Genomic DNA, 26,690 nt, shown 5'->3' with positions numbered 1-26,690 from the left:
AAGAACTCTATAAGGCTATTATTTATTATTTAAGGCTATTATTTATTCATTAAACGCCTTTATAACTACCGAGTTCAGCTGTTTCAAAAGGCTAACTGTGAAAACCGATGTTGCCAAAGCAAAATTGCCAACTTAAGGCCGGTGTTCAGCCGGTCCAATGGAGTCCTTGAGAGCTGCTCGTTTTGTTGAACTTTCACTGTCAAATGGCCTGGTCACCGTTGGTAACACTTTTCAGAAAGCTTTTATACCGTGAAAAAGTGGTAGTAGTAAAAGCCGACCTCTTTCTTTTGGTCCTGTCCTTTTACATCTAAGAACAACACTTAATAACGTCATGTGAACTCATATGACGTCATGAAAACGGAAAACAACTTTTCTTTTGTAGAGCGAGCTGTAAAATAATTTTAATGTGCTTTCTTAGAAGGTAAACCCTTGTGGAGATGGCCCAACCACATCTCGCTTCAGGTTCCACAATGGAAGGGGTATGAGTTTACTTACAAAGAAATGATTGGACATCGCAGTTATATACACAGCTTAGGCAGCTGTGAAATTTAAGCCTGAAAAGATTCAGACTTAAACGGGATTCGAGCCCATGACCTCTGCAATAGCGGCGTAGTGCTCTCACCAACTGAGCTATCAAGCCAAGTGGGAGCTGGTCACGTTGTGAGCTCGTAATATATCTCTCGTAGATGGTGAAGATACAAGTGAATATATGAAAGACCATATATTTGAACTGCGGAGAAAAATATGAAGACGTTATGTCTTCATATCTTTCTCCGCAGTTCAAATATATGCTTTTTTATATATTCACTTGTGCGAGTTTACTTACTTGGGAATTGAGAAACAGGACAATATTTTCATTCAAATGGATCTGTATAATTTTGGTTAAGAGACAATGATTTTTTCCATTTAGGGCTTCCGCAGTATGCCTTTCGAGTTTTGTGAAAATTTTTGGTCATTCTGATATCTAAAATTTTAAAGGGACGTTTCCATGGAGATTTCTGCATTTTTGGTCAAACAATGTCCTACAATTGTCACAAACCACCTTCGCGCATAAAGTGCATGCGCCTAGAGTTGAACGTGATGATGGTTAGGGAAAAGAGTGATAGGTTTTTAGTGATTTTTCCAAATTTGAAAACGTACTACTGCCTGCCTGCCAACAGGCAAAATCTATAATGAAAGTCCTTCAAGGTCACGGGGCATTTTCCGAGAAAAAGGGGAAAACCCCGAAACATCTGACAGGAGCCAACTTCCGGCCCGCCCGCGCGGTTTATGTCCATTCGCACTTTAAGCTCTTTATTCAGGTCAGTTGTAAGTAACTGTTCTGTTCACTCCTGAGCAAATCGTTTTGTATTCAAGGACAGTTATGATTGAAGTGTCATTCTGTTGGTCACCGTGATAAATAGAGGTCAGGTAAGTTTTTGTTTAGTTACGGTGTATGCCGCTGCTCGCGGACAATGTTTATTTACAAGACTATTAATTCTCCACGGCTTCGATTACAAACTACTTTTTAAAAAGAATTTAGAAAGACACTGGCTCACCTTGATCTTTAAATCGATTTACAACTTGTACGATAATGTTCTCAATCGAAATCAACGACACTCTTTGAACGGAAAAAACGCAGCCATGCATTGAATATCATCGGGTTTCGAGCGACTTTGGAGCGACGGCTGATTCATTCCGGGAAACCCTAGTTTTATTCTTTTCTAGAACAAAATGTAAAATAATTTTAGTGTTCCTTATCAGAAGGAAAACCCTTGAGGGATGGGGTGGGGGGGGGGGGGGACTAAGGGGGTCCAACCACCTCTCGCTTCACTTGCTACTATAAATCTAATGGGGGTAGGGGTTACTCACTCTGAGGAACCAGGTCGATATTTTCATTCAAACGGATGGCGGTATAATTTTGGCCCAGTACCTGTTTTCCATTAAGGGATTCTGTAGTATACCTTTCAAGTTTTGTTTCAATTTTTGACCAATTCATATTGAAAGTTTTGTATGATTTAAACGGATACTTTCATGGAGATTTTGCTGCAGGTTTGGTCAAAAAGGTCCAACAATTGTCACAAACCACCTTCGCTCATAAACTGCATGCGCCTAGAATTGAGCTCAGTGAATTATTGAAAAGTGTACTAAGTTCTCAGCCATTTTTCCAAATCTTAAAAAAATCTATGACTGCCTGCCTGCATTAATCATTTATTTGTACTTAAATCACGTGAAAGTCCTTGAAGGTCACGCGGCATTTTCCGAGAAAAAGGGAAATTCCCCGAAACTTCTGACACAAGTCAACTTCCGTCCGCGCGGTTTGTGTCCACTCGCCAGTAAGCTCTTTATCCAGGTCAGTTGGGTATAACTGTTCTGTCAACTCCTAAGCAAATCGTTTTGTATTCAAGCAAAGTTATGATCTAAGTGTCATCCTGTTGATCATCGTGGTAAATAGAAGATCAGGTAAGTTTTTGTTTTGTTGCGGTGTGTGCCTCTGCGCGTGAACAATATTCATTTACGAGACTTCAATTCTTCACGGGTCTTCACGGCTTCGATTACAAGCTACTTTTAAGAATTTTGAGACAAACTGGCTCGCTCTGATCTTGACACCGATTTACAGCTTGTACAATAATCTTGTCAGTTGAAATCGACACACTTTTAGATATGTTAAATGAAAAAAGAAAACCATGCATCGACTTTCAAGCGATTTTAGAGCGACGGCTGGTTCATTCGATCTTAATTCGCGGAAAACAGGATTAAACGAATGCCGACGTCTACCTTGAAAATGCAAAGATTCCGTCCAAATCAGATCGACAAGCTTTCTTTCCAGAAAAAAAATAGTTTTTTCTCTGTCTTCCGTGATGTCGCCTGAAATTACGCAATGAGAAAACTAAAAACATCTTTTCTTTCCTAAAAAACCCTCTAAAATAATTTTACCCTTGAGGGGGCTTGAGGGGAGGGGAGGTCCAGGCACCTCTTGTTTCTCTTGCTGCCATGATGGAAACATATGAGTTAGAATCTGGTCGATATTTTCATTCAAATGGATCTGTGTAATTTTGGCCCAGTACTTCTTTCTTCATTTAGGGATTTCTGTAGTATGCCTTTCAAGTTTTCTGACAATCTTTGACCATTTGATACTTAGAAGTTTTATATGATTTAAAGGGACACTTTCATGGAAATTTTGCTGCATTTTTGGTCGAGAGGTGCAACAATTGTCCCAAACCACCTTCACTCAATAAACCGCATGCGCCTAGAATCGAACGTGAATTGTTGAATATTGTTGAAAAGAGCCTGCAAAGCCATTAATCTATTTTTTTCAGTACTTTAATCACGTGAAAGTTTTTCAAGGTCACGCGGCATTTCCGAGAAAATTAAAGGGGAAAATCCCCAAATTTCTGACACGATTCAATTTCCGCTCGAGCGGTTTGTCCATTCGCACTGTAAGCTCTTTGTTCAGGTCAGTTGTATATAATTGTCCTGTTCATTCGAAAGCAAATCGTTTTGTATTCAAGCACAGTTATGATTGAAGTGTCATCCTGTGGGTTCACCGTGGTAAACAGAAGATCACAGAAGATCGGGTAAGCTCTTGTTTTGTTGTGGTGTCCTGCTCGTGGACAATACGAGGCGATTAAATTCCTCACGGCTTCTATTATTACTGTGCAACGATCCACTGCTTGTACGATAATTTTTCCGTCGAAATCAACGACACACTTAAAAATTCGAACGGGAAAAAGAGGATATCGACATCAACTTTCCAGCGACTTTAATTGGATCGGCGGGTGATTCATTCGATCTTAGCTACTTAGGGGAAACCAGGGGTAAACAATTGCCGATTTGGTAGTCTTGAGAATTCAAGTCTTCTGAATTCTGCCTTAATCATATCGACAAGTTTTCTTTTCAGATAGCTTTTATACCGTGAAAAAGTGAACGTGGTCTTATCAACTTTAACAATAGGGAGCTTAAGCAACGACAACGACGACGCCGAGGACGACGCCTAGTAAAAAATGAATTTATATTTTACAAGCGGAATTCTTGATTGTCTAGATCTGTTCGGTACGCCAATGGCTCTTAAAATATGCTTAGGCTAAATATGCAGCGACGAGATTACTTTCTTGGGGAAAAAGGTCCATGTCTTCATTCAAATGGATCGGTAGAGGTTTGGCCCAATACTTGTTTTCCAGTTAAAGGTTTCTGTTGTATGCCTTTCAAGTTATAGTACAATGTTGGACCATTTGATAGTTAGGAGTACTTTGATACTTAGGGGCACTTTCATAAAGATTTTGCTGCATTTTTGATCACAAGGGTTCTACAATTATCACTAAGCATCCGCGCTCATAAACCGCATGCGCCTTTGTGACGATACTGCGTGTAATTTAAGTGATTTTTCCAAGCCGCATAAGTAATATTTGAAAATGTCTGGCTATCTGGCTGCGTTAATATATTTATTTTTACTTTAATCTCTGAAAGGCTTTCAAGGTCACGCGGTATTGTTCCAAGAAAAAGGGAAAAACCCCAGATTTCTGACACGAGTCAGTTTTTGCCCGCGGGAGCTGTGTTGCTCTTTTCACTCCAAAGCAAGGTGCTTTGTTTTCAAGGAAAGTTATGATTCAATTTTCATCCTGTTCGTCACCGTGGTAAAGCTTTTCACTGAGGCCTAGGGTTCCATTATAATTTTTGAAAATCTTAGTCTCAATGTTGTTTTTTTCTTTTTAAGAGATTGCTACAAAAAATAATAATAATAATAATAATAATAAAATAAAATAAATAAATAACTAGGTCTCGCAGCGTATTCCCAAATCCGTCGGAGTAAACAAAAATACATTTGCTCTCAGTAGGTTTCCATCTTTGAATTGTAGCCGCATCATTTAACGAAAAACAAAGAGCGAATAACGATTAAAAACCAAACCAAAACCGAAAACCTAAAACAATGAGATGGGTTTTTGCCGTGAAGGGGAAAGTACGAATAGAAATACGATTCATTCACTGCACCAAAAAAAGGCAAAAGAAACAAAAGTCAGGCATATCAAATGTACCGTAATGTCTAATCTGCTTACACTGTCCTCTGAGGGAACTCCCGTATGAGACTAAAAAGAAGAGGATTCTTGTCTGAAAATTCGAATGAATATCCTAAAGAAGGTCAATCTAGGCGTGACTCAAGCTTAATTTGATCCCTTCAAGAAACCATTTTGAAAGGGACAAACAAGTTTGGACTGCGGTTTTTTGTAAAGAAATATTTGTACGCCTGTTATCCTAAAAGATACCTTGACCACTAAAATTTGTGGCATTTCGTCCTGAACACCTTGACTGAGATTTACTCCCCTGAACGAGACAACAAGCATGCCCATCACCTCAGGGTTGAATGTTTCTGTCTGCATTTGAAAAACTATTGACTGGCTGCGTGAATGTTTCTAATTTTACGTTAATCACGTGAAAGTCTTTCAAGGTCAGGCGCCATTGTTCTGAGAAAAAGGGGAAAACCCCACATTCTTGACGCGAGTCAATTTACACACGCCCACATTCAGGTAAGTTGTACATATAAACTGCTCTGTTCGAAAGCGAGTCGTTTTGTATTTTTTAAGCAAAGTTATGATTCAAGTGTCATCCGGTTGGTCACCGTGCTAAATAGAAGATCAGGTAAGATATATTGTTTCGTGGCGGGACGTTTTTGCTGGCTGTTGTTGGCGAACAATTCATCACTCCTATCATTCATGTATTTATTTACAATACTGTTAAATTTTTCACGGCTTCGATTACATAAACTGGCTCGCTCTGATCTTTACATCAGTTTACAGCTTGTACGATAATCTGAAGTTTGAACGGGAAAAAAAGCCATGCATTGAATATCATCGACTATTGAGCGATCTTGGAGCGATGGCTGATTTATTCGATTTTTATACGGGAAACCATGAGTAAACAATTGAGGGTCGTACAGGGGTATTCTCGTGATGCGTGATTAGCTGATTTTATTTTCCGTGAAACATGAATTTAGGTAGGATGGCGCAATTTGGTCTAAAAATAGAAAAATTGTCCCATAAAATAGGTGCGCGCGGATTCCAAGACTTACGGTCCCCGTCCCCGATTATGCCTCCTCATTTAGGAAATTATTCTTAGTCATTCGTGACCTGAAGGTTTTGCGTGACTCGTGAAGAACTTGAATTATTAACCGATATTCGTGATTTTACCACTCTATTCTTCGTGGTTTTGAACGCGAGTCCTCCGAGTCGTTAGAGTCGTCTATCGAGCTAGAGTGTCTTAGGTATGCGATTTGCAATATGCAACCTTGACTTAGCCTTTCGCGATTTTGCTTTCTTCAAACGCTCTTTTTGTGTAAGGACAGGTTATTGAAAAGAGTAGTTACTTGCTTATTTTCGTTATTCGGGAAAACGAAATTTTTAAGCGATAATGTATTGTGTGACGTCATCGCTTTATGCTGCGTGCTTGCATTCCTTTGGATAGTGATTTGGCGTAGTTTCGTCGCGTATATGTCCGTCGCGCTTATGTCGCGCACGATTCACCCCTTCTGTGGAAGGGAAATACACTCCGGGAGGTAGCAAATAAGCACTGTGTGAGCATTGTACGAGCACTGAGATATCTGAACTAAACTTATATGTGTGGGACACGCGATAGGTCAAGGGTCTACATTAAATTTACGTATTGGTGAGCGTTGTTTAGGGCTGAACTAAACGTATCTGTGGGCTGAAGTAGTGGTGAAATTAAACTAGAATTGAAGAAGAGCATTGAAGAAGTTCGCTGTGAAAGCAGTTGAGATAGCAGAAAGCAATGGAGAATAGTGTTACGAAAAGGTGAGCTAGCTGAAGGTTTTGTCTTTATCAGAACTGGTTAATGTAGCTTATGGTTTCTTTAATGCAATACAGAGCGGCGGTTGGGTTACACACATTTACATGAAAGCCAAAGAATACTCAAGTCGTGTAAGAGGGAAGTTTTGGTTTATGCCATTGTTTACATTTTACCTGGAGGCAATGCAATGTATCTTTCAACTTTAAGGGCCTCTTCATATGAGCCCGGTCAACCGGGCTGGCTCGGTTTCCAAGATCTCGCCTCGCTTCTCCTTCCTTCGTAAAAATTTCGATGGGTTCATATGAGAAGCCAGGCTGCCATATGAACAACCATATGAACACTCCAGTCCGGGTAACTGGGACGCAACTTTTTCGACGAAATAGCTTCGCTTTCGCAACATAGCGGCCAAAATGGCATAATTTTTGCCTTGTATGTATTTCCACTTTAGGAGTAGGCGAATTAGCTTTATTAGTAAAGTTACAAGAGTCCATAAAGCTGCGACAGCCGTGAACGATACAAGTTTTTGTGCCACTATTTTGGTTGTGTTTCTTGGATTTTATCCCGGTAGACCGGGCTGAAATTTCCCATATGAACAGACAACAAAATTCGTCCCGGTAACCGAACCAGCCCGGTTACCGGGCTTATATGAAGAGGCCCTAAAAGTAATTCGCTGAAGAACTAATCCTTTTGCCGTAATGAAAACAGCCTATAACTGTCACGCATGATAAGAGTACGAATTAGGTTTGGTTTGTGAAAAACAACTAGAAGAGTCTAGAAGACGCGATTTAACCACAGGATTTTCAGCTGAAAAACATTCACAATGGAAAACAGGTTATTTTTGTAATAAAACAGAAGGTTTACAGTAGTGATAATGAATTCAAGTTACAATTCATTTGCAGGTTTCAGTTTTTTGTAAAGTTTTACAAATGTGGTGTTTTAAATTTTCTCTCAACGGAAGGGCATGTGCTAAAACCCAGACGGTGGATTCTGGACGATAGACGATAGACGATGGACGATGGACGATGGACGATGGACGATGGACGATGGACGATGGACGATGGACGATATCTCTGACATTCATTTATTTGTCGATGTTAAACTATTGAACAGCGAAAATTCGTGCCCTCCCCCCTCCCCTTCCCCGAGCAAAAATATAACTTATTTGGACTGGACAAATTATCACGAAGTTCGCGGATTTTTCGTCACGCAATGTCACGCATTCATTTATATCTCTCAGTCAAAGCACATAAACATGAATAAATTTTCCACACAATCTTTTCCTTTTGTCACGCGATGTCACCATGGAGTTTTGAAATACTTGCAATAAAAACTTTCAGAGCTGGCGAAAATGAAATTGAAACACGTAAGGAAAGGAAGGGAAAAATGGTAATGGGAAGCACCGATAATCCTGGCAGACCGCTTGTGGAAAGCTTTACCAAAACAGCTTAAAAACTAAGGTGAGGCTGCTTATTTCTCCCCCCCCCCCCCCCCCCCCCCAGCCAACCCACGACAACTCATGCAAAAACATATCACGTGCTTGCCGTATGGGCTACGATTCTCCTGCGTACAGTCTGGAATAATTCATGTGAAAAAGCAATCGATTGCGGGACAAAAGAAAAAGATTGTGTGACAAAATTTATACTTTGTTGTCAGAATTTAATAAATGAATAACTGACATTGCGTGACATAAAATCCGCAGTCAAAATTTGTCCAGTCAAAATAAGTTTGTTTTTTTTTTTCTTGCTGGGGAGCGGGGCGGGCACGAATTTTCGCTGTGCACTATTTCAAAATTCCATGGTGACATTGCGTGATAAAAGAAGGAATGCGTGAAATTGCGTGACGAACAATTCGCGATCACAAGTTTGTCCTCGAATTTTTGCTGTTCAATATTTTAACATCGCGTGCCAAAAGCAAAAGATTGTGTGACAATTTTATACTTTGTCTGAGAGAAATAAATGAATGTCAGAGATATCGTCCATCGTCCATCGTCCATCGTCCATCGTCCATCGTCCATCGTCCATCGTCCATCGTCCATCGTCCATCGTCCATCGTCCATCGTCCATCGTCCATCGTCCATCGTCCATCGTCCATCGTCCATCGTCCATCGTCCATCGTCTATCGTCCAGAGTCCACCGTCTGGGTTTTAGCACATGCCCAACGGAAGAGTGGTTGTGATTAAACAATAGATAATGGTTTAGTCAGTGGTAAATCAATAGGAAGGTTCATTAAAAACAGGTATAAGGTTAAAACAACAAATTAATTTCCGGTGAGGTAATTAGCGTTGCCAAATGTCTGTTATTTCAAGATAAGGTGTTGATTTCAGAGAGAAACAATGAAAATACTGTTTGTTGTTTTCAAGTTTACGTATGTTGTTGATATACTTTAAACAACACGTCTCACTTTATCCGGAGAGATGTAAGTTTATTCATTTCTTTGCAGCTTCTAGGACCAGCAGAAAGAGTTTATTCGCCATCTTTGCTTTCGGGGAACTAGGAACGTATCCTTTGCGGCCGTCGTTTGCAGTTTGTAGGATCCGCGTAGTGTCTTTAATTTCAGCGTTTAAAAGAAGATTTTTATTGCGGATTGTGCTTTAAGCAATATCAGATAAATTTGCGCTCACCGGCAAACTGATAATTCGAACACATCGTCTATACATACAACTTTAGATCTACTAGCAAGTTGCACACGCGATAGGTCAAGGGTCAACATAAAATTTACGTATTGGTGAGCGCTGTTTAACCCGGACTTTTGCTGTCTTGAGATGAATTCAATTGAATGAGCACTGTCAGAGCAGTGTATGAGTACTGAAATATCTGAACTAAACTTATCTGTGAACTGAAATAAACTGTATTGGTGAAAGTCTGGATCCGCCACTGGATTTCTCTTGGGGACATCTATCACAATATTCTTTTACATTGTTTTATTTCATAAGTCTCACTGCCGGTCATTTCGAAAAGTAAACAAAAGGGAGAAAGGTGAATTGCACTATTCAGTTCAAAGAGGAACAATTGAACAAAGGGAACAAGTAAGCTTGCGATGCGAGCGATCACTTGGACTCTCAAAACCCTACTTTGCAAAGCTACTTCCCACACAGGTTGTACCTCACTAATTTACTTAAGTTTAACCATCGGCCTGTATGTTTGTGATCCAATTTTCTTGGAACAATTTTAGAAATAGCACGTACACGTCATCGCTTCTGCATGCATTGCGTGCCGTTTATTATATCCGTGAACCGTGATCCTCTATTTTTTCCGTTCGTGAACCGTGCTAAAGACCCCCCTGTACGACCCTCACAATTGCCGCAGAGGATACAAGGAATTTGGCGACCTCACAGCCAGGCAAGGAAATTTCGGCTCGAACCAATTTGCTCCAAGCTTTGAAGTTATTGAAGCTGCTGCCTCAGTGACTGCGGAAGGAAAGTCTTCGAGTTAAATCGTTCGATAACTTCCCGAAACTTTGGTAAAAGATAATTACAGCATTCATGGCTGCCAGGTTTGCTAAAAAAGGGAAAAGAGAAGCCCTGGAACTGGTAACTCGTGGGTAACTGAAGACGCAGGCTCGAGCAGGCAGACCACAAGCTCAAGGCATGTTACGAAATAAAACCGAATCAGGGTCAAACTCCAACAGGACACACAACAGACAAAATATGACGGTATAAAGAGTTTCCAGAAGTGCCAGACGAGGTCAAAGTAAACTAAGATTTGCGTAATTTCATATCCTAAAAATGTTGTTATTTGTCGTGGAAAGTCAGCACCCTTTGGCCGTTAAGCATATTAGTTCATATTTTGTTGTTTATATGGTTACAAAAGCACACACAAAAAGACAAAAATAAAACAAGAAAACGCCATCATTTTACGCTAACAGTCAACCTCATTGACACCTTCTTTTAACATTCGTTTCACGGCGGAAATTTTTTTAAAAAACCGCAAAAATCACACAAATTAGCGGGTAATGCCTGCTTGCGTTATGCCTCTTTCAGTTATGCCTTCTTGCGTTATGCCTCTTTGCGTTATCCCTCTCTGTTTTATGCTTCTTTGCGATATGCCTCTTTGAGTTGTGCCTACTTGCTTTATGCCTGTTTGCGTTATGCCTTTTTGCGTTATGCCTCTTTGAGTTATGTTTATTTGCGTTATGCCTCTTTAAGTAATGCCTCCTTGCGTTATTCCTCCTTGCGTTATGCCTCTTTGACGTATGCTTAGCGTTATGCCCTTTTGAGTTATATCTATTTGCGTTATGCCTCTTTGCGTTGTGCCTCTCTGTTTTATGCCTCTTTGCGGTATGCCTCTTTGAGTTATGCTTACTTACGTTATGCCTTTTTGAGTTATATCCATTTGCGTTATGCCTCTTTGCGTTATGCCTCTCTGTTTTATGCCTCTTTGCGTTATGCCTCTTTGAGTTATGCCTCTCTGTTTTATGCCTCTTTAATTTGCGTTATGCCTCTTTGCGTTATGCCTCTCTGTTTTATGCCTCTTTGCGTTATGCCTCTTTGCGTTATGCCTCTTTGCGTTATGCCTCTTTGCGTTATGCCTCTTTACGTTATGCCTCTTTGCGTTATGCCTCTCAGTTTTATTCCTCCGCGTTATGCTTCCTTGAGTTATGCCTCTTTGAGTTAGAGGTGTTTGCGTTATGCCTCCTTGCGTTATGCCTCTTTGAGTAATATCTATTTGCGTGATGCATTTTTGAGTTATGTCTTATTGCGATATACCTCTTTTCGTTATGCCTGTCTGTTTTATGCCTCTTGGAGTTATGCCTCCTTACGTTATGCCTTTTTGAGTTCCGTCTAGTGCGTTATGCCTCTGCGTTTTTCCTCTGTGTTTTATGCCTCTTAGCGTTATGCCCCTTTGAGTTATGTCTATTTGCGTTTTACCTCTTTGCGTTATGCCTCTCAGTTTTATTCCTGTGCGTTATGCTTCCTTGGGTTATGCCTGTTTGAGTTAGATCTGTTTTTGTTATGCCTCTCTGGGTAATGTCTATTTGCGTGATACCTTTTTGAGTTATGCCTACTTGTTTTATGCCTTTTTGAGTTATGGCTATTTGCGTTATGCCTCTCAGTCTTATGGCTCTTTGCGTTAAGCCTCTTTGCGATGAGCATTCTTGCGATATGCCTCTTTTAGTTATGCGTCTTTGTGTTATGCCTATTTGCGTTATGCCTATGTGAAGAATCAGCTTGTTGCCGTTCAGTTATGGATTGTTATTGAGTAGGTTTGAAGGTTGAATTTTGTTACATACCTTGCCGGCCAGAATTCTACCCTGCAAGACAGGGTAGAAGAATGTACAAGGAAAAATACAAGAAACGGGAAAATCGTGCGTTTTGTTCCTGTTGATGAGCCAGAAATCAATGTTCTGTTTGAAGCCAAGCAACCCCTTCAACAGGAAGAATCAATTCCTCTTATGCGAGCCAAGCAACTCCTTCGTCAGGCAGAATTTATTTCTTCCAGGAAACTTGCAACTCCTTTCGGAGGGAAAGCTATTTGACGTTTCACACTCGGGAAGTATTGCTTCCTTTCGGTGAAACTGTTAAAAATCATCGTTATTTGACTGTATTCAAGTCAAGTTTTCTTTACGACTAGAAGGTATTCGAAGGAATCGTCTTTACTCCAATTAAAAGTTATCAAATTTACAGTTAAAATGTTGTTGGTATTTCAGAGGTGAAAACAACTTCAAGCCACACCCACAAAACAGAATTGTAGTACCTCATAGGGGTTCTTTTTAAAAATTTCCGACGAGCAGCCCCGTCCTAGCGTTTTCAGATGGAAGTCTTTCTGTCGGAAGTAGAAACTTTTTCTGAGACATAGGCTTGACAAACAGAAATGAATTGGGCGCAAAAACGAAAATTTGAAATCTTAAAATTTCATTTTGTTTCGACAGGGTTTTTTTCAGCAATGGCGGAAAGTCAAGTCACTTCACCGTCTTGTGATGCTAACCCAGATTTTGATGATGACACTTTAAAAGGTATTGAAATAGATATTAATTTTATAACATAACTTAATAACATCGAAATTGTTTAGCTGGAATGATCTATGGACACGACCACATAAACGGCTCATAAAATGTTGTAGAGCGTGAGACGGAATGCATCGCCCACAAATAAATCATGAAGTAGAAGTGTTCACTTTTATATCTTATAGAAGTAAAGTGAAGAAGGTTCCGGGTTTGAAAGACAAAGATGAAGTTTTTGCCATATGTGTAAAGTTCCCCTACAAAGTTACAAAATTCAGTTATAAATTTGTATGTATCGGAAGCTAAAACACCATTAGCCACAGCAGTTGCTCTTTTAGAAATAATTATGAACTTGGACAGATGCGCACAATCAAGCAATGCAATTTTCTGGTTCTGGATCCTGTTCCGAATGAAGTATCCTGGCGTTGATCGCTGACCGAAGATGAACGGCTGGGCTATGGGGACGAGACTTGTTTCAAGAAAATACATCTTAGCGGTACTTGCAAGGAATAAACATTTCAAGCTTCTAGCCATGGCATACTTTACAGTAAGGAATACGAATTAGCAAATTGTGTGTCAGTATTAGGCATCCTTGGAAAATTTCAGCCATTTATTAAATCACCGTTTCGTTTTTCAGCGATAGCCACAGTCTACTTAGAAGGGGGTAACAAAGAATACAGAAGAAAAGAAGCTAGTAACGCCCTGTCGTTCTACACGCAAGGAATCCAAGTGAAATGCAAAGATGACGTACTGAATGCCAAACTGTACAGTAACAGAGCTACTGCTCATTTCTATGTGGGTAAGATCTTATTTTGTATTTTATCCGATTAATTTCGTGTCAAACGCGGGCAGTTGGCTATAATTTTGCTACGTAACTGAATTTACTATAGCGTCACCTTTATGCTTTCTATGGTACGAGGTAACATAATAATTTTATTTTTATTTGCTAGGAAATTACCAGGAAACACTGAATGATGCAACAGCCGCTGTCACTTTGGAACCAGCTTTCATTAAAGCCATAGAAAGAGGTAAGTTCTTGACGAACATTTTTGTTGACTTGTGTATGACAAGTCTAAACGAATTAGCAAAAAACCGCTAATCGTAAGTTTGCAGGCCTTTCAATAAAGTGTCATCTAAAGAAACAGGACTTTTTGTATTGTGATTTTGTCCGCCGTTCCTCATTATTTTTTTCTTATAGCAATATAATTGAATCTATTTTAATTTTTTAGGAGCTAGTGCTTGTATAAAGCTAAAGCGTTACGAAGAAGCCACGACCTGGTGTGATAAGGGATTGGCAGTATCCTTTGTAAAATGTTACATTCTTTTACATTCTTAAAAGACACAGGTTCTACCTTTAAGGATTTTCCAGAAAATAGTGGCCCACGGTAAGACTGGAACAAAACTGTGCTAAAATCCCTTTAAACTAGCAAGAAACTAGGTAAATAACAAGTCATTTATAAATAATTATTGGATGAGGCCGAAGGCTGAGGCTGATAACCCTTACCGAGACCTTGATTATTTTGGATACCACAAAAGCCGAATCTAATAATTGTTTTATTATACATTGAAGGGAAAAAAAAATGGAAGTCATGTTTTTGCTTCTTCGCTGACAGCAAGCAACAAAAAGCGCGCCAACTTGAGATGATTACCCTTAGAAATCGTATGCACGGTGGTCATACATGACATGATTACCCGTGACCTTGAGTGTCCTTGAAACGATTATTGTATAATCTGCAGCTAGATGACGTCATAGGCGCTAATTTCAAAAATTCATTGTACGCTTTCGGCCGATCAGAAAAGAGATTGTTCAGATTGTTCAGGAAAGAGTTCAATGTATAATAATGGTATTTGTCGTTACGATCAGTATCCATGACCTTTTCATAACATTGTGTCTTGTGACTTGACAACAAGAAGATTGACAAGAACAACAAGACATTAGTTGATTTACGGGCCAAGTGTGTCAGTGAACCTGATACATCACAAGAAACAAAGAGACAGAACATGAAGAGCATACCTATCACTCACACTGCAATAGCTCAGGTAAATATTATTACAATAAAAATAGGATTGGCACAAGAAAATGTTCTCGAGGCTTAAACGGTAAAGCTGAGCGTTGTATTTTTCTGAGGCTCTTCGCATAGCACCCCACAGAAATGTTTTTCGCCCCAAGCAAAAACACTAATCGACGCATGTTGAATAAGATTTTTGAACACAAAGCTGCAACAGATAAGAAAAGTGCCCTGAATTAAAAAATGGCTGTCGCAGAGAAGCAGATCATGTGGATTCCAATATGGTATTTATAAAACTGAGTAAGCTTTACCAATCGATCACAATTTAAAGTTTGATGATTACAATGGGTCCGCTGTGATTCTGTGCCGTGCAAATCAACGCAAACGTGGCCTGTTTCATCGGGATGCAAGATGACGTCCTTTTTTTGACATGAGTAGGACAATTATTTATTTCATATGTTCACGAACGCGACTTTGAATCGCCTCGGCTTTGGGATATTGTTAACCGTGGGAACAGCTATAGATAGTTCAGTCTTTATGAGCGACAGATAGCTCAGTCTCTAACCTGTCGTGCATTGTTTCGAACGGTGGAAAAGTACTCTGAAGGCACGATCCATAAGAGTGAACCTGATCAAAGACCGGCAATGTAAATACTAATCAGGGGAAATATTCGAGTCAGTCGCACGAGGTTTGTTTACGATAAACGAGCACTGACAGCTGTAGAGGCCCGCAAATTATTCCCAAATTGTACCTCAAATAAACCCAGGACCGGAAATGAGTCCACTGCAAAAAGTTAGGAATGGCGTGTACTCCATGATACGTCTATGGATGGATATCTATACTATTCAATCATCCTAGGTGAAGAAAAGATATGTACCTCAGGCATAAAAGCAGGAATAAAAAGCGCTAAACACTGCGCAAATTTGACATGTGCCGACTGCAAAAACTTTCTCGTTTAGAAAACTCTAAGCAAAAACAAACATAAATCTTCGAAGATGCCCTTGCTATTATTTTAAACCGCTTAGCACTTTTCCCTGTACACTTCTTATACCTCATCATCATCATCAATCCTCATCGCACCATCGGACGCATAAGGCCTTCACAGTCTCTCTCCAGCGCGAACGATCCTGTGCCGCCTTCCAGATTTCACCCCAGGTCAAGTGTATGGTCTCGAGTGCTTTCTCCGTTGACCTCCTCCAGGTTGTTCTAGGCTTTCCTCGTTGTCTTTTCCCTTCTGGTGTCCAGAATAGACCTTCGCTAGCAATGTCGCTGGGGTCTTTCCTCAGTATGTGTCCAAATCCAAGTCCATTTCCTCCGTGTTAAGCTCACCATGATGCCTTCTTGGTTACAAATCCTGCCCACTTCCAAGTTCGTCACTTTCTGTGGCTATCTTATGCCCAGTATAATGCGAAGGCATTTATGGGTAAAAACCCTCAGCTTTCTAACTATTTCCTGAGTTGTTTTCCAGGTTTCCGAGCCATAGTGAAGCACTATCTTAACATTTGAGTTGTAAAGCTTTAATCTGGGCTTGAGAGAGATCTTTTTAGAGCTCCATACAGGCTTCAGTGAAGTAAATGCTTGTCTCGCTTTGCCAATACGTGCTTTCACGTCTGCGTCTGCACTTTCCTGTACATCAATCACGCTACCAAGGTAAGAGAACCGATGTATTTTCTCTATCTCCTATCCGTCTATTTTGATTTGGCAATTGCGCTTGCATCCAATGCCCATCTATTTGGTCTTTTCGCTGTTGATCTTTAACCCGACCTTACGTGCATTGTTGCTTAATCTACCTGTTTTCTCACTTAAATGCGCTCCAGAGCTGGAGAGCAGACAAAGGTCGTCAGCGTAATCCAGGTCTTCTGATACGGATGTCAGCTTCCATCTAATCCCAGTACGTTGGTTACTTGTTGTTTCCTTCAAAACGCAATCTAGGGCAATCAGAAACAGTAAAGGTGACAACATGCATCCTTGTTTTACCCCTGTTTCGACCGCAAACCATGGTGTTAAATTTCCCTCATGGAGAACGCTGCAGGTTAAGTCTCTGTATAAGGCTTGAATCATCCGAATAATCTTGTGTGAGATGCCATAAAGCTTTAAGAGTTTCCACAGGGTAGCACGGTGCACACTATCGAAAGCCTTCTCGAAGTCAATGAAATTCAGGTGCAGGGAGTCTCGCCATTCCATGCATTGTTCTGTTATATTCCTCAGGGTGGAATTCTGTTCTGCGCATGACCTTCCCTTACGGAAGCCTCCTTGTTCCTTTGTCATCTGATTGTCCACTGCCTGTTGAATTCTTGTCAGAATAATTCTGGTGAACAATTTAGACACCACTGATAAGAGAGTGATTCCCCTCTAGTTGGTACATTTAGTGGTGTTGCCCTTCTTTGGGATTTTCACGATAAGACCTCTGTGCCAGTCATCTGGGATCTGTTCCTCCTGCCATATGTGCTCGAACAAGACGAAGAGCACCTCATAAGCTGTTTCAATATCTGCATTTAGTAGTTCCGCCGGTATGTCATCATAGCCAGGGGCTTTGTTATTCGTCAGTTGTCTAATTGCTTTTCGTATTTCATTCCTAGTTATTGCGTCTGAATTTATGTCTAATTCCGGTGCATAATAAGTAATCAGTTTTTTTGTAAGTACTGTAAGTAACTACATTAATATTGTATTGTAAGCAGTGTAAGTAGCAATTAATTAAAATTAAAAATAATAATAATAATAATTCCGGTGCATTGACGTCAAGACGAGGTGGATTGCGTGGGTCATCTCTGTTGTGTATTGTACTGAAGTGTTCTGCCCAATTTTTGTTAGGGTGTTTCCGTTTAGGTCCTTAATTGTTGTAGAGTTTTGCTGGATTTACCAGAGAGACTTCTCGTAATATCATACAGCTTTCTGTTATCATTTACCTTTGTTGCTTCTTTTGCTTCTTTTCCTTTATTCTCGATGTAGTTTTTTTTTGTCTTCACGGGCATTTTTCTTAACTGCTTTGTTCTTAACTCTGTATTGTTGCTGGAGATCCCCGCCTTGAGTGTGTTGGGTTGGGTATTATTTAACATGCGTTTCTTCAATTCTTTCCTTTCCTCAACTTAAGTCCACGTATTGCCTGAGATCCACTCTTTCCTTTTTCTGGTTGAGTACCCTAGCACTTCCTTTCCTGTTTCTGTATATATGCTGTTAACACTTTGCCATATATATTCCACCCCGGTTTCTTCTTCCTGAGCGCCCATTTCCGCTAGACCCTCAAACCTGTTCTGTAGCCTTAAGCTGAACTCTCTTTGTGTTAACGGATCTTTAAGCTTGTAAAGGTTTAACCTTGTCCTTGAGGACTCTTTGACTACCCTCCTTAGTTTCAAATAGAGCCTGCCAACCACCAACATATGGCCACTTCCACCCCTAAACACCCTTGTGTCCAGGAACGAGGTTCTCCATTTGCTGGTAATTGCAAAATTATCAATCTAGTTTTTGGTGTTTTTGTCTGGGGAAATCCATGTGGTCTTATGAATCTCCCTATGAGTGAAGATGGTACCCCCTATGACCAGCCCATTAAGACCGCAGAAATCTGCAATGAGCTCTCCATTCTCATTCATGTCACCAGAGCCATGTTTTCCCATATGATCTTCTCTTCCCGTGTTGTCACTCCCAACTTTGGCATTAGGTCACCTACTACCATCAAGACGTCGTGCTTTGGTGTTGCTGCCACCTCTGACTGTAGCTGTTCATAGAAGTTGAGCTTGTCTGCCTGGTCTGCTGTATTGGTGGGTGCGTAGCATTGAATGACCGTAAGTTTCCTATATTTAGAGTAGAACCTAGCGCGGACAATCCTCTCTTTTACTGGTTTCCGTGCCATAAGTGCCTTAGCAGCTGTTTTATTTAGCATAAGAGCCACACCTTCCTGATGTAGTCCATCCTTTCGGCCCGAGTATATAACAGTTGTCCCATCGGCTAATACTAGTTTGCCACTTCCCGTCCATCTGGCTCCACTAACTCCTAAAATATCAATCCTATTTTGTTTCATTTCCTTGGCCACTTGTGCAGCTTTTCCACATTCGAACATCGTTCTGACGTTCCAGCAGCCGATTCTGGTTATGAATTTAGTCCCAGCAATGAGGGTGTTTCGGCTCGCGGAGCGTCATACTACCATCCGAGGAGTGGTCCTCTTTCTGGCGACCAGTCGTCTTGCACTGTAAATTTCCTGTGTCGGTTTCTGTAGTCGCTCATTAGTCTGAGGGGGTAACTAGCCGTTTGCAGACTTGCCAGAGCCCCTATTAGCCAGTTTGTTCAGGGTTCCTGCTAGGCCTTCACAGCCACCGCAGCGGCCCCGGGAACTAAGTCCCACTGTACTTCACCCTGACAGGCAGTCCCCTACTCCGCTGTTGCCCACCTCCCACGAGCGACGACGTTAAGGGTTGGTCTTTGGGAGGCCTTCCTATACCTGCGTCCTTGATATACACGGGCTTCCATGGAAGTGTACAAGGTCATTTTTTTTGTGTGTGCGACTTACCGTAGTGTTCTTTAATAAGATAAACGTATTTGTCAGGCCGCATGATTAGAGCTGTCGCTTTTGCTCGTGCAATTTTTTTTATTGTCAATAATCTCCTCTTTGCCGAAAGCTACGCGAAAATGTTGTCAATCCACTTGGGAATTCTCACTTCGGAATTCTCAGTTGTCTCCAAACTTGAGGATAGAGTGAACACCCCGTGTTCGCATACATCTCAGGTCCGAACCCAATAAAGTCCACTCATGTCCAATACATCCGATCCGTAACGGGTCGCAAAAGAGGTGACGGTTCGCGACGGATCGTGACGGTTCGCCGGGTCGTCACGACCCGTCACGAATCGTCACCGACTGTCTCGACCTTCACACCGGAAGTCATGTCGCGAAAAGGGATAGCGGAAATAACAGGCGAATGAAGTGTGTGAATATTCCTCGTTCTAAAAAAAGCGGCCACAAACATTCGCACAAGTGTAAAAAACGACGCACGCTAATGATGAGTCTCTCGCGAACTGACAAACGGTCAGGAATCGTCACCATCCGTCCTGGTCGTGACGATCCACCGACATGTCGCGAACTGCACAAACGGTGACGGGTCGTCGCGATCCGTCCCGATCGAGACGATCCGCCGACATTTTCACCTCCCTTCATAGTACAAACATGGTCAAGGGTTGTTACCATCCGTCTCGTACGTGACGATCCGCCGACATGTCGCAAAGTGACAAACGGTGACAGGCCGTCACGACCCGTCACGGATCGTCACCACTTTGGCGACCCGTTACGGATTTGGTGTATTGAACAACCCTCATAAAGTCATTCAGGGAAGAACCTAACAAAATATTATGTTATTACTGTGAAACACAAAAATAATTGAAAACCAGAAATATTTATGGAATGTTATTGTGTAGCTAGGAAAAAGCCAATTAAGCGTGAGGAAACTAAACCACAAACGGCAGCGTGTCCTGAACTTTATTGTGATTGATTCAGTACACAATTAACCTCTGAGAATCAAATCAAAGTGTTCACAGTTTTCCGAGTTACACATTAAAAAAAAAATAATCGATTCTATAAATTCTAAATCCATTGTGCAAATTCCTGAGTCCATACCTTTCCTCCTTTTATTGCGAAGCAACCATCTCCGGTGCTGGGATCATCTGCGTTACAATTTTGGGATCATTTGCGGGCGGGGATCATTTGTGGTCCTGCAGCACGCGATTGCAAATGTTGGTTTATATCTTTGCTTTCAGCTTAGAATAACGTACGTAAAAAGAGATACTTGTACAAATTAGCTTTTTACGCTGAAACATTAACAGTTAATGTGAGAATATTTAGCACGACATTTGCAGGCTAATGTAAATATTTTTGTGAGTCTAAGGAAACTGGCGCCGTCACGCAACGTATCAAAAAATTGTAGTTTATACAGGGGACCTATTCACTGACGTGGACTTCGACACTATGAAATATCTCTCAGTAAAACCTCGGTTGTTGTTGAAAAATGTTGATTTTCCAATAGAAAGAGTTTGAAAGTCGGCAAGAGAAATCATTTAAGGTGTATAATACTAAAGTGACGGCGTCGAACGCACTCATGGTCTTTGATTACCACTAATTTACTGGCAATAATTTCGGGACTTTGATCTCTGGCCGTTTAATAGAGGCTGGCCGTTTAATAGGAGCTCGACTGTAGTCATCTTGTGTGTACCTCCTTTTACCCATGTTTGAAAGTTTTCGTCAATCAATTTTTTTTTATAGCACAGGGAAGATTCTTTACCGAAAACTGCCAAAGATGTAGAACATGGACGTCATCTAACAATTGCCAAAGAAGTGGACAACAAAGCGAAAGAAGGAGAGGCCTATTGTAACCTTGGCATTGTTTATAAAAGTCTGGGAGATTTCAAAACAGCCATCGATTACCATGAACGTCACCTGAGAATTGCCAAAGAAGTGGGAGACAAGGCTGGAGAAGGAAGGGCCTATGGTAATCTTGGCAACGCTTACGGTGGTCTGGGAGATTTTCAAACAGCCATTGCTTACCATGAATGTCAACTGAAAATTGCCAAAGAACTGGAAGACAAGGCTGGTGAAGTGGCGGGCTATTGTAATCTGGGTAACGTTTATTATAGTCTGGGGGATGTCAGAAAAGCCACTGACTACCAGGATTGTTCTCTGACAATTGCAAAAGAAGTGGGAGATAAAATAGGAGAAGGAAGGGCCTATGGTAATCTTGGCGTTGCTTATCGAAGTCTGGGGGATTGTAAAGCAGCTATTGACTACCAGGAACGATCTCTAAAAATTGCCAAAGAGTTGGGAAACAAAGCTAGCGAAGGAAGCTCCTATGGTAATCTTGGCGAAGCTTATGATAGCCTGGGGGATTTCAAAACAGCTATCGACTACCATGAACGTCATCTTAAAATTGCCACAGAAGTGCAAGACAAAGTGGGAGAAGGGAAGGCCTATGGTAATCTTGGTATTGCCTATGAAAGTCTGGGGGATTTTAAAACAGCAGTTGATTATTACAAGCGCCATCTAAAAATTGCAAAGGAAGTGGGAGACAAATCTGGAGAAGGGAAATCTTACGGTAATCTTGGCAATGCTTATGGTGGTCTTGGCGATTTCAAAACAGCCATTGCTTACCATGAATGTCAACTAAAAATGGCCAAAGAAGTGGGAGACAAGGCTGGTGAAGGAATGGGCTATTGTAATCTGGGCAACGCTTACGGTGGTCTGGGGGATTTCAGAAAAACCACTGAATACCAGGAACGTGCTCTAAAATTTGCCAAAGAAGTTGGAGATAAAAGAGGAGAAGGAAGGGCCTATGGTAATCTTGGCGTTGCTTATCAACGTCTGGGGGATTGTAAAGCAGCTATTGACTACCAGGAACGATCTCTAAAGATTGCCAAAGAGTTGGGAAACAAAGCCGGAGAAGGAAGCTCCTATGGTAATCTTGGCGACGTTTATGATAGCCTGGGGGATTTCAAAACGGCAATTGACTACCATGAACGTCATCTAAGGATTGCGCTAGAAGTGCAAGACAAAGTGGGAGAAGGAAAGGCCTATGGTAGCCTTGGCAACGCTTATAAAAGTCTCGGGCATTTCAAAACAGCCATTGATTATCAGACACGTTATCTTAAAATTGCAAAGGAAGTGGGAGACAAATCTGGAGAAGGAAATGCTTATGGTAATCTTGGCAATGCGTATGGTGGTCTTGGGGATTTCAAAAGAGCCCTTGATTACCATGAACGTCAACTAAAAGTTGCCATAGAAGTGGGCGACAACGCGGGAGAAGGAGGGGGCTATTGCAATCTTGGCAACGTTTATTATAGTTTGGGGGATATCAAAACAGCCATTGCCTATTATGAACGTGCCCTTAAAATTTCCAAAGAAGTGGGAGATAAAGAAAGAGAAGGAGGGGCCTATGGTAATATCGGCGTCGCTTATCGAGTTCTGGGGGATTGCAAAACAGCGATTGAATACCAAGAACACGCTCTAAAAATTTCCAAGGAAGTGGGAAACAAAGCTGGAGAAGGAAGCGCCTATGGTAATCTTGGTGACGCTTATCACAATCTGGGAGATTTTAAAACAGCTATTGACTACCATGAACGTCATCTTAAAATTGCCACAGAAGTACAAGACAAAGTGGGAGAAGGAAAGGCCTATTGTAATCTTGGTGTCGCCTATAAAAGTCTAGGCGATTTCAAAACAGCAGTTGATTACTTTGAACGTCATCTTAAAATTACAAAGGAAGTGGGAGACAAATCTGGAGAAGGAAATGCTTATGGTAATCTGGGCAATGCTTACGATGGTCTTAGAGATTTCAAAACAGCCATTGCTTATCATGAACGTCAACTAAGAATTGCCACAGAAGTGGGAGACAAAGCAGGAGAAGGAGGGGGTTATTGTAATCTTAGCAACGCTTTATATTCCTTGGGGGATTTGGTACGAGCCACTGGCTACCAGGAACGTGCTCTAAAAATTTTCAAAGAGGTGGGAGATAAAAGACGAGAAGGAAGAGCCTATGGTAATCTTGGCGTTGGTTCTCGAAATCTGGGGGATTACAAAAGAGCCATTGAATACCAAGAGCGTGCTCTTACAATTGCCAAAGAATTGGGAGACAAGGCCGAGGTTGCCAATTCGTTTTATGGTCTTGGTAGGAGCTTTGAATTGCAAGGGTCCCTACCTAAGGCTCTTGATTGTTTTCAATCAAGTGTGAGAATGTTCAATATAGTTAGGCATGATCTTAAAGGTAAAGATGAGTGGAAAATCAGCTACCGCAATATGCATGAAGCTGCGTTCACCAGTCTGTGGCATCTGTTATTGAGACAAGGCAAGGTAGTCGAGGCTCTATTTGCTGCTGAGCAAGGACGTGCACAAGCACTTAATGATCTTTTGGATTTAAACTATGGGCTCGAAACATCCTACTATCAGTTACACACCAGGGAAGAAAGTACCTTCGACTCATTCAATTTCCTTCCTTCAATTGCCGTTTTTATGGCAACTGATGAAAAAGACATTGTTTTCTGGGTTGTTCAAGATGGAAAGGACGTACAATTAAGGAAAAAGGCACTCAGTGTTAACAGTTCATTGAATTTGAACGACGTCCTGAGGTCTTTAATTGTTGCTGCTTCCCAGGAAATTGATGTGAGAGCTGGTGTGAAATGCGAGGATCGTTCGCTGGATGAGCTGGGAGACGAGCAGGTGGTAAATGAAAGGTCACCGCACACATCAGCTAAGCATGTTCCCCTCCAGATGAGTGTTTTAAGAACACTTTATGACGTCATCATTGATCCTATTGCAGACTTGATCCATGGTAACGAACTTATCTTGGTTCCTGAAGGTCCATTGTGTCTGGCTCCTTATGCTGCATTGTTGGACTCTAATTCCACGTATTTATGTGATGTTTTTAGGGTCCGAGTTATTCCGTCGCTCACCAGTTTGAAACTGATCACAGATTCTCCGGCTGGTTATCACAGCGAGACGGGGGTGCTTCTAGTGGGTGATCCGTGGGTACAAGAGGTTGTCATTCCAGGGAAAATATTGGAACAGCTGCCATGCGCCAGAAAAGAAGTACAGATGATTGGGAGAATGTTTAACACCAAACCACTCATTGGAAGAGAGGCAACAAAGGATGAAGTATTAAGACGACTTCCCACGGTTGCTCTAATACACATTGCGGCGCATGGTCGAATGGAAACAGGAGAAATTGCCCTGGCACCTAATACTACACGAACTTCCAAGACTCCTGCGAATGAAGACTTCCTTTTAACTATGAAAGACGTAACAAGTGCTCAAATTCGCGCAAGGCTGGTAGTATTAAGTTGCTGTCATAGTGGTCGCGGAGAGATTAAGGCTGAGGGGGTTGTTGGCATTGCACGAGCGTTTCTTGGTGCCGGTGCTCGTTCTGTCCTGGTGTCCCTGTGGGCGATTGATGACGATGCCACTCTGGAGTTCATGAAAAGTTTCTACTCACACTTGGTAAAAGGGATCAGTGCCAGTGAATCATTGAACAAAGCCATGAAACATATGAGAGAATCTGACCAGTTTAATGAAGTGAAGCACTGGGCTCCGTTTGTGTTGATTGGAGATGACGTCACAATAAAATTTGGCGGAAGCGAATAAATGTCTCTGACTGTAAGTAGGAATATGTGTAGTAGTGACTTGAAAATATCATAAGCGAAGTATTATTAGGTTTGGTACCGTATATATTTTATCTTACACGGGCTTTAAAGGCTCCCAGGCGAAAATGCGGGAAAATATCTGAAACATTATTGCACTTACTGACGTGAAGTATGTTAATAGCAGAGTGCTAAAAGGGCATGATACATTTTTAACAGTAGTTTGACTTTATCAGATATCGCTATGACAGTTCTTTGTGCAAAGAATCGTTTCAATATTAGAATTATGGAATAGGTAACGTTAAAACCTGACTGCCGTGACCTGTGGATACTTTCTTTATGGAATGATTCCTCTATGTGAAAGATTTCTTTAGCACTGAGTGTGACTATATCAGGTTTTTACGAACACAATTTACCTATACAATTCTGATATGCAAATAAATATATGAAAGATCATATATTTAAACTGCGTAGAAATATGTGAAGACATCAATGATCACTACAGTAATATACACAACTATACACAACACGGTATTTGTGAAATTAAAGCCTGAAAAAAAAAATTATCAATTATTATCGCAGCGATGATCATTGATGTCTATATCTTTGTACGCAGTTCAACTATATGATCTTTCATATATTCACTTGTATTCGTCACCATCTACGGGTATATTACGAACTCACAATATGACAAGCTCCCAGTTGGCTAGTAGCTTAGTTGGTAGTATATAGAGCACTGCACCGTGTCGCAGAAGTCATGGGTTCCAATCCCGTTAAAACCAGGAATTTTTTCAGGCTTTAATTTCACCGCTGCTTTAGTTTTGTGAATAATTTCGATGAACATTGATGCCTTTATTCAGTTTTGATGTGTTGTACATATCTATCCCTTAGGTATGGAACTTGGAAACTGTACATAGCGAGGAAGCGGAACGTGGAAACTGTACATAGCAAGGAAGTGACCAAAGTGCAGAGTCTTAATCAAGACGTGTATCTGCTAACGTGATATGAAGCTGTTTTCTTCACAAGAAGAAGTCTCAACAAACCTATGAAAGACACTGTTAACATACATAATTAATGCAAATTGTAACTAAGGAGAAAAGCAATGGTATGAACCTTTCCCAGACTAAGTTTTGTAGATGTTCAGTGCTATTATCGATGCAAATGAGGTCGACTCAGCGACTTTTTGTCAAGATATATATTGATGTTAACGTAAATACACAACTCGCTTTAAGCTACAAAGTAAATACGCCAAAGACAGAACTATTCTAATGTTTAGGCCAAGCAAGGTGTTTTGAGTTTTTGGACTTATAGTGATTAGGCGTTTTTTGATGTACGCTTTATTTAAGATATTCACCAGCAGCTTATAGACAATTAATGAGTTTGACTGCGGAAGAATAATGTAAATAGTAACATTTCAGTATTTTTCAACACAATCAACAGGGTCGTGTTTCTTAGGCGTGATACAATCCGTTTGGAGAAGTTGTTTTCACGTGTCTCTTTTACGTTTAAACATGTCATATAAATAGTGTGTAAAAGATCCTCCGAATATTTGTTTTTTCATTAAAACGGAAGAAAATTCAGCACGTAATCATCTTTCTTGGATAACTAATGCCACAAATGAAGGGCTTTATATTACACGTCAACCTCTTTTAATCCTTCTTGTACTTAGTTGAACCGTATGTCAATTATCCTGCTACGCTTGAGGAATTCTTAGCCGACTAGATCATTGGCCGACTTTTCTTTTCCAGCGCTTTCTCCGGTCTCACTTTTGTACCCGTCCCTACCACTGTAAGGTTATGTTTAGCTCCGTGATTCTTGTCGAGAATTTTGTTGTTGTGCAATCGCGATCAATTCTGATTTTGTC

At 40.9% G+C, this 26,690-nt stretch overlaps 2 protein-coding genes across 4 annotated transcripts in view; both read left to right on the top strand.

The window, feature by feature from the left end:
* The first annotated feature begins 2,400 nt into the window (after positions 1–2,400).
* Positions 2,401–26,690, top strand: part of LOC149117815 (uncharacterized) — an 81,453-nt gene continuing 57,163 nt past the window's right edge. Inside the window, exon 1 of the mRNA XM_089298779.1 lies at positions 2,401–2,442. The gene's annotated coding sequence lies outside the window, so the exon portion shown is untranslated. The remainder of the gene's footprint in view (positions 2,443–26,690) is intronic.
* LOC149117817 (uncharacterized) lies at positions 2,939–26,406 on the top strand. 3 transcript variants are annotated; one of them, XM_089295702.1, is made up of 8 exons: positions 2,939–3,557; positions 12,646–12,729; positions 13,355–13,516; positions 13,668–13,745; positions 13,947–14,014; positions 14,632–14,757; positions 20,967–24,842; positions 25,718–26,406. In XM_089295702.1, exons 2-7 carry the CDS (start codon positions 12,660–12,662, stop codon positions 24,828–24,830), a joined length of 4,368 nt encoding a protein of 1,455 aa, XP_089151828.1. In that variant the 5' UTR covers positions 2,939–3,557; positions 12,646–12,659; the 3' UTR covers positions 24,831–24,842; positions 25,718–26,406. The 3 variants fall into 3 exon arrangements, with proteins under 3 accessions (XP_089151828.1, XP_089151784.1, XP_089151862.1); XM_089295658.1 differs by lacking the exon at positions 2,939–3,557 and adding an exon at positions 5,556–5,613; XM_089295736.1 differs by lacking the exons at positions 2,939–3,557; positions 12,646–12,729; positions 13,355–13,516; ... (1 more) ...; positions 13,947–14,014; positions 14,632–14,757 and adding an exon at positions 18,710–19,200.

The sequence above is a fragment of the Orbicella faveolata genome, unplaced genomic scaffold, assembly GCF_042242905.1.
Source record: "Orbicella faveolata isolate gen_17 unplaced genomic scaffold, um_ofav_v1 contig_1, whole genome shotgun sequence".
Taxonomy (NCBI): domain Eukaryota; kingdom Metazoa; phylum Cnidaria; class Anthozoa; order Scleractinia; family Merulinidae; genus Orbicella; species Orbicella faveolata.
The sequence above is the reverse complement of the archived record's forward strand: the minus strand, read 5'-3'. Positions and strand labels throughout refer to the sequence as shown.

Bases quoted from the DNA above. Each gene is read 5' to 3' on its own strand.
- LOC149117817 (XM_089295702.1), top strand. From the start codon at position 12,660: ATGGCGGAAAGTCAAGTCACTTCACCGTCTTGTGATGCTAACCCAGAT. The intron at 12,730-13,354 runs GTATTGAAATAG...TTCGTTTTTCAG, and splicing joins TGATGATGACACTTTAAAAG to CGATAGCCACAGTCTACTTA. The intron at 13,517-13,667 runs GTAAGATCTTAT...TTTATTTGCTAG, and splicing joins TACTGCTCATTTCTATGTGG to GAAATTACCAGGAAACACTG.